The sequence below is a fragment of the Papilio polytes genome, unplaced genomic scaffold, assembly GCF_000836215.1.
Source record: "Papilio polytes unplaced genomic scaffold, Ppol_1.0 DF823193.1, whole genome shotgun sequence".
NCBI classification, from domain to species: Eukaryota; Metazoa; Arthropoda; class Insecta; order Lepidoptera; family Papilionidae; genus Papilio; species Papilio polytes.
In genome coordinates, this window is record NW_013526011.1 from 166 (window position 1) to 7,532 (window position 7,367).

At 30.4% G+C, this 7,367-nt stretch overlaps 2 protein-coding genes across 4 annotated transcripts; both read left to right on the plus strand.

The window, feature by feature from the left end:
• Positions 1-249: 249 nt before the first annotated feature.
• LOC106105052 lies at positions 250-4,171 on the plus strand. Of its 3 annotated transcripts, XM_013285274.1 has the most exons (5): positions 250-337; positions 421-563; positions 1,122-1,219; positions 1,784-2,671; positions 4,008-4,171. In XM_013285274.1, exons 2-4 carry the CDS (start codon positions 434-436, stop codon positions 2,651-2,653), a joined length of 1,098 nt encoding a protein of 365 aa, XP_013140728.1. In that variant the 5' UTR covers positions 250-337; positions 421-433; the 3' UTR covers positions 2,654-2,671; positions 4,008-4,171. The 3 variants fall into 3 exon arrangements, with proteins under 3 accessions (XP_013140728.1, XP_013140725.1, XP_013140726.1); XM_013285271.1 differs by having other exon boundaries at positions 1,784-4,171; XM_013285272.1 differs by lacking the exon at positions 250-337 and having other exon boundaries at positions 361-563; positions 1,784-4,171.
• A 572-nt stretch (positions 4,172-4,743) lies between these two features.
• Positions 4,744-6,593, plus strand: LOC106105051. Its single transcript, XM_013285270.1, has 4 exons — positions 4,744-4,955; positions 5,132-5,214; positions 5,428-5,968; positions 6,334-6,593. The coding sequence occupies exons 1-4, from the start codon at positions 4,838-4,840 to the stop codon at positions 6,423-6,425; spliced, it is 834 nt and encodes a 277-aa protein (XP_013140724.1). The 5' UTR covers positions 4,744-4,837; the 3' UTR covers positions 6,426-6,593.
• Positions 6,594-7,367: the final 774 nt, after the last annotated feature.

The following is a 7,367-nucleotide window of genomic DNA, read 5'->3' on the forward strand; positions in this document are numbered from 1 at the left end:
CGTTTTATATTATGATTACCTTATGATTGCTCGAGATTGTGAATTCTGAACAAAAAGTATGAAGTTTACAATTTGCATAAATAATTTTGAAGTACATACTACAGGTACAAATCAAATCAGCTCAACTTATTTGCATACTTTGATTTTGTTTTGAACGTGCGAGAACTTTAAAAGAAGTAAGGAATTTTATGTTAACTGGTAGCCCCAAATGGTCGTGCGCGCCCCCTTGTCAATGTCAAAAAGATGCTACCTGATGTTAAATGACATTTTGGTGATGTTTGTCCGTCCCTGAACATTTTATAAAGTTGTTGGTTAAGAACAAAGATCTTTTGTTTTTGTAAGTTTTTGTTCACTGTTCAATTAACGTGTTTTGGAGACGGACTATTTTGCATATGAATTACACAAAATATAATTTTTCAGATAACTAGTTACAATGAGTTGGTATTCCAAGAAAGATGTACTTAAAGATCTTGCTCAGGCGATGGGAGGCAGGTTCAAAGATATCGACGAACAGCATATTGTGGTTGGTGAGCAACCGCCGCCTATTTGTACGACGACTGAAGGTAATTGTACCGCATATTTCATGCCATACTTATATCTAACGTCGTTTTCTACAACTTAAAACAACGTTCCGTATAAATAAGAGAAACGTCAACGTTTATATGGAAAATAAACAGTCGAATATCGCAATTTATAAAGTGTCGATTTCATTTATTAGTATGGATATTCACATACTGGTGAAAAAAATGCACAACATAGCATAACAGCTTCGAAACTAGGTCGTTTGGTATGCCATATTTTAATCGTTGGGAAATATTGACCAAGCAATAATGCCAGTGCTTAAAACTCATTTTGATGACTCAAATGATATTCATATGTATGTCATATTGTAGCTTATATTATATTTTAGTTTCTAATATAAATAGAAAACAGTATTAAATAAATACAAATTGAGAGATTGTTACAAGTGAGCTTAACTCTAAGAGTTATCTTACAGCTAGCCATTTGATACAGAGAGGATGTTTAACGTAATGAGAGTGTGCATAAATACTTTTTTGTACATTTGAGTATTATTGAATTTTAATTCTTTAAAATGTAATTGTTTGTTTACTTGTTTGCAGATGATGATGAGTTATTGTTAAGATTAAAGCAAGGACTTACACAAGAAGAGATGGACCATGGGCCTGATTTGGCAGGAATAACAGAAATGTTGCGAATGGTATGACCACTACTGAATATTTTTAATCAATGATTTCTCTGGTGGAGTTTGTAAATACATTGTTTAAAACCTACCTTAACATACATTTCATTGTATGGACTAGGGTTGTAAAAGGCCATTTTAACAGAACCGGAAGCGGAGGTCCATAATAAATTATTAATTGTGATTTATTAAAGAAATATGCAAATATAATGAAAACCAATTATAGTTAGTTGACATAACATGCCCGCGCGGGCCTACCTAATCGCCCCCACATGCGTTAAAGACGTAAATTAATTTCCGTAATAACTCCGCGTAAGAAATAACGGAAGCGGAAGTGGATGCAGAGTTATTACTTTTTGCGAAATTTCCACACTTGCGGATGCAGAAGCGGAGTTCCGTTACAACCCCCATATGGACCTATATTTAAATAGAATAAGTGTTCTTAAGCCTTGTTTAATATCAGTTATGGCGTTAGTTGTCCTCAAATCATATTCTTTTTATTTAAGTACTATGTCCTTGTCGGTGGAGCCACCTGTATGTTTTAACAAGTAATTCAAATCAAGGTGAAATTTTACATTTCAGGTTGACAATTTTGATGACAGTGAGTGTAAAGAAAACCAATGCTCACAACAGAATGACAGCAATACAGTCATATGTATATCCAAATTAAATCCTGCTGTACCAGAATTTATTCCAAAGGAATCTGAAGACAAGCAATCTGTAGAAAACATTGAAACGGGGAATAAAAATGGAATAAAAGATGTAGGGACAATAAATAATGAGGAGAGCATTAAAGAAATCAGTGAAAGGCTCAAAAATAAAATAATTAGCCCAACAAATGAAAATGTTTGTATTAAAATGAAAAGTGAAAGAAATATAGCAATCGCGTCACTGTTGAAGCTTTATTCGGATCCTCCGATGACAAGTGGTGTCAATGAAAACCCACCGATACTACTCACACCTCAACATTTTGAAAAACCTTATGTAGATGATACAAAAATCAATGACGCTCCTCAAAAATCAAAACCACAAAATGATATTTTGATTGATACTGAAACAAACAATGTTGAAAATATGAGAGAAGTTGATAATTCAGTTGCAAAAGTTAAAAGTTGGTTAAAAATGGACGAGAAACCAAAACCCTTAGGCAAAGCATTATTCTTAGGCCCGGTTACATTTAAAAAGAAGGAAATCGTTAAACCGATAACCCCAATATCGGAAGTGTCAGAGAAGACATCATGTAATTCCCCCTCATATGTACCTACAGAGTACGCTGAGAAACTAACAGAGACATTTAAAATGAGGGTAAAAGCCAAAGAGGAGAAGACCTTGGATATGTGGTCTCGTCTAGAGAGGGATTTAAAAGCAAAAGACGAAGATATTAGACAAGGGAATCTACAAGCCGGCTCTACCGCAAAGGGTCAAGGACGTCGCAAGCAACGTGCTAACTAGCTATTAAAAAATACTATGGTGAGTTACCATCAGCATATTCCATCATCTTATACTCTCTTACACTTAACCTTTTTAACTATCAAATAAAAACAGTATGAAAGACATATCTTAAAAAAAATATTAAGACCATCTTCATTGGTGTACCATGTAGCAATGACAAATATATCAATTGTGATGTTTACTTATTTATCGGTAGTCAATTTAAATTAAGGAAATTGTATATTTCTTCTTAAATAACATTTTAAAACCTATATGTTCAATTTTTTGAACTATTAAGTTTTTAACTCAATTTATTGACAAAGAGCTTAAAATTAGTGTAAGTATTTTTAAGTGGAAAGGCATCAATGGGTAATGTGAAATTTATGGATATATTTATATATTCTGAATATAAAATAATGACTAAAGACATTTCCATATCCATTTGTGCATATAGGAGATAAAATCCTACAGACAGCTGTATAAGGGTTGGTTAACAGCTGTGGCGCTGTAAACTGGTCTTTACTAATGTTGCCGCATCATTTGACCAATAGTTACACACAAATACCAGGCTTGTAGCAATAAGAAGCACATACTCTGTACACTATTTATCTCCTCATGCATCTTTACTCTGTTGCCTTGGTTACAGTAACTATGACAATTACCTTCCAATATTTAAACACTTGATTAGTTGTAAAAATATTTAGAAAAAAGCTCAGTTTAATGATATTGCAGAAATGGAGTTTAATTTGTAATTTATACCAACTGTGAAAAATTAAATCACATCAGAAATATATGGACATATGTAAAGCCACATGACAAATGATTTCAGACAAATAATTTTGCCTATAAATCTCGGGGAAGAATATAAAACTGTGTTAATCGTCTGTTTAAAAGATTGATGAAAATAAAAATGTTGCCAAAAAACTAATTTATATTTTATAAATTGTGTAGTAAAAGAGGATGCCTATAATTTTATTTTATAATTATGGGACATGAACACATTAAATTGTAATGAAATGTACTGATCTTCGTAGATCAATCAATACTCAAAACAAAGGTGGTGAAAAAGGTTTTTAAAATGTGCTTTAATGTTTTCGAAAATTTTAAGGATGTCTAAAAAGTTGTAGCCAAAGGAAATAGCATGGGATGCTATAGGTTAAATTATACTTGATTATTAAGTATTTTTGTCTGGAAGACAAATAAAAATGTATAAGTGTTGTTCTAGGATTATTTTATTCTAGAATTCAACATAGATGACTATTTCTTTTGAGATTTTCTTTTACTTGTCAGTATTATGGGTATTCTGAATAAGTAGTTGTTAAGTATAATATTGGCCTTTCATACTGTTAACGTAAATATATAATTGTCTCAACAGAAGCAAAAGGACGAGAAAAGTGTAAAGGAGAGTATAAATAGGTCATGAAGGTGGAAAATGTGAAATGTGTGTCAGTATGTTTTTCACAGATTTTTCGTATTGCTCTTACGGAAATAACAAATGTCTATTAAGTCTGAATTGAATAAATAATTTTTAATATTGAACTTGTTTTATTAATTTATTAATAAATACAAATTAATGCATTTGATGTTTTAAAATCAAAATGTACCCAATTTATCCCTAAGCAACGTACGTCAAGGTTGTTTTCTAAGAATTTATCCTAAACACTGCAGGTAATACTTGTCGAGGGTTTGTAAGTTTTTGAGGAGACTAGTAACCTGTTTTAAGAGATTTTATTTCTTTGTAGATAAAAGCTTGTATTTTTTTCTATTTATATTAAGTTTGTTCACAAAGCCCATGGCCCTTTAAGTAGTTTTTTTAATACCGCAATTTTTATCGGCTCTGAATTCTTGTCAATTTGAGACACGCTTTTGCTGACATTGCCATGTTTAAACTTTCATTTTAATCTGATTAAATGAAAAATGCCAAAAATAATACTTCCTGCTGTTCGTATTTAACTGCAGTAACGTAAACTTTTAATAACAATTCTTTTTTATATAAAAAAAATCTAGACCAAACAAACTTTTGGTAATTCGGACAATAAAACGTAAAGTACAAAAAGTCATATTTTTCTATATTTATACTATCTGTAACTGTCACTGTCAGGTATTCATCATTCATACGTCAAAACAAACTCTAAGATTGAATTTAGATGATAAACAATAAATAAAACATTGTATTGTTTACATTATTCATATTTTAATTGTGCAATGGATTCCCAATGGAATGATGAAAATAAATTTGATGATTTATGTAATAATGAGGAAAGCGCACCTATAAATATTTACAATGGATTTAACACAAAGACTCCGGAATGTTATGTATTAGGTATGTAGGTAAAACCGAATTTTTAACTCTTTTAATTATGTTTATGATCTAAATTAAATTTAATTATTGTATTTTAAGGAAATAACACAATTATAAGAGTTCTTTGTATCTCATCGTGTTTTGTTGTTTAGGAAATCTTATTTTTTAACATTGTCTAAGTATTTCTCGGCTTTCAGACGAGTTAGAAGAAATTGGCAGTTCTACGGGTGACTTCCAGACCGGACCGGATCTAGACTTCATAAATCAAATGTTACATTTGGTAAGTTATAGTCTGGAAGAACATATGGACTGGTTGCTTTTGTTTTTTTTTTATTCCATGCAGCCAGTTACAGCCAGAAGTCAGGTTAACATTTTATATATTCTGATGATTATAGGTATTTAATTCTATAACTAATTTTGAAAGGATTGAATGTAATGTTTATATTAAAGCTGTGTTAATAGTTTTGAACATCATGTTTTTATTTTATTCTAGGTACAAGATGCAAGCAGCCTCACAGAAATTTCAGACACAGATACTGTAATAGAAATTAGTAAATTTAGGACTACCCAACAAAACAGTTCTCAAAGCAATGTTGCCAGTAATAAAGATATAGATAAGTTATTGAAGAAAAAAAAGAAAAATGTTGCCATTGAATCTATTTTAGAGGGCATTTCTAATGAATGCAACTTGTTGAGTCTTCAAGATAATGTCATTGGATATAAGAATGAACAAGTGAAGTTATTAAAACCGGATGATTTTGTTTTAAAATCCGAATCTAGTTTAGAAACGGAGGCAAGTGAATTTTTACCTAAAAAAGGGTTGGTAACAGAAGCAAGTGCTTTTGTGTTCAAGAAGAAATCTCCGGAATTACCTATACAAGATGATATTTCAAAATCGGAAGTAAAGAGTGATGCCTATCAGCCATCTTGTATGGCAGAGTTATATTATAAGAAATATTTAGAAAGAAGTAAGTTTAAGGAAAGAATGCAGCAGTCAACTGAAGAATTTTATGAAAAAATTATTAAAAATGATGGTGAGACATTTTGTTATTACTAGAGACTGTCCTGAATTAAAAAAAAGACTTAATAGCCTGTGTTCTTTTAGACTATGCTCTTTATCTGTGATAAATTTTAGTGAGATCTGTTAAGCTGTTCTGGAGATATGTAGTAACATCCATACATCCAAACTTATGTATTTATAATAGAAAGTAAGAGAGCTTGTCACACAATAATAATGTAACTTTTTAATACTATGAGAATATTTCAAATTGGTCCAGTATTTTTTTAGTCTATTTGTTATACACACTAGTAGTACAATATCTTCTCTTTTTAAAAGTAGTTTTAACAGATTGTGGATGTTGTAAAGATTGTTAATTTTTATAAAATGTGTTATTTTCAGATATAAAAGCTGTACAGTTGCCGTATCATCGACATAAGGTGTCGCAAGATTGTATTGTTTGTAACATTATTTGTAGGAAGTTCTTTGAATAAATAATATATTTATTAGGTACTGTATTGAGGCTGAATCTCCAAAACTTTATATATTGATGGAAAGATTGGTTTGTCTGTTAGTTGACTGAAATATCTCTGTTAAGTTAGAATTTTGTACTCTAGTGCTTCTATAAAGTGTAGGTAAATTATTTTTTTACTTTGCATCATGGTTTTGACTGATTTGATTTGTTAATGGTTGTTTTATTTTTGTTATTTAAAAAAATAATACTAAATTTATTAATTGTGGTATGAATTTGTGTTTACAATTGTTTAAAAGTGTTCATTGAGTTGCTGTAATTTTTAATCTACGCGCCGTGTACTTAATTATGTATTTTTAGGTTTCTTATGAAGAAATCATTTTAAATATATCTTAAGTACTTAACAATGCCATGTTATATGATTATTTTTAAAAACCTATGTTTATGTTTGCTTTTTTTCTCGTTACTTACTAAAAAATTATGAGGGCTTTTTTAAAACAAAAGCATTTATATTTTTACACTACAGTATACGTGTATGTTACTTTTTAATAAGAAATACAGGCTGTTAAGAAAACCAGCTCAAATTGTATATGTATTTAATACAAATATAAAAAATATGCATACTGAAACGAATTTTTATTTCTTCTTATCTATATCTATACTATTATAATAAAGCGTAAACACACACTTCTTTATTCCCTGAGATGCCAGCAACTACAGCACATTTTTGAATAAATCTTTTTTTAATAAAAAGCCCTACACTTACGTCACGCTTTAGGCTAATATTTTCACGCCATTAATCTTAGCGGGTAAATATTTTGGATAAAAGCTCTAATGTGGGAAAGAGGACATAAGTTGCTGCTAACATCAAGGAAGCAAGATTGCCATAGTAAGGTAAGGTAAGGTACTTTGACATTTGCAATTGAGAATTTGACAAATGTAAACAATAAAATAAAGTTTTTAT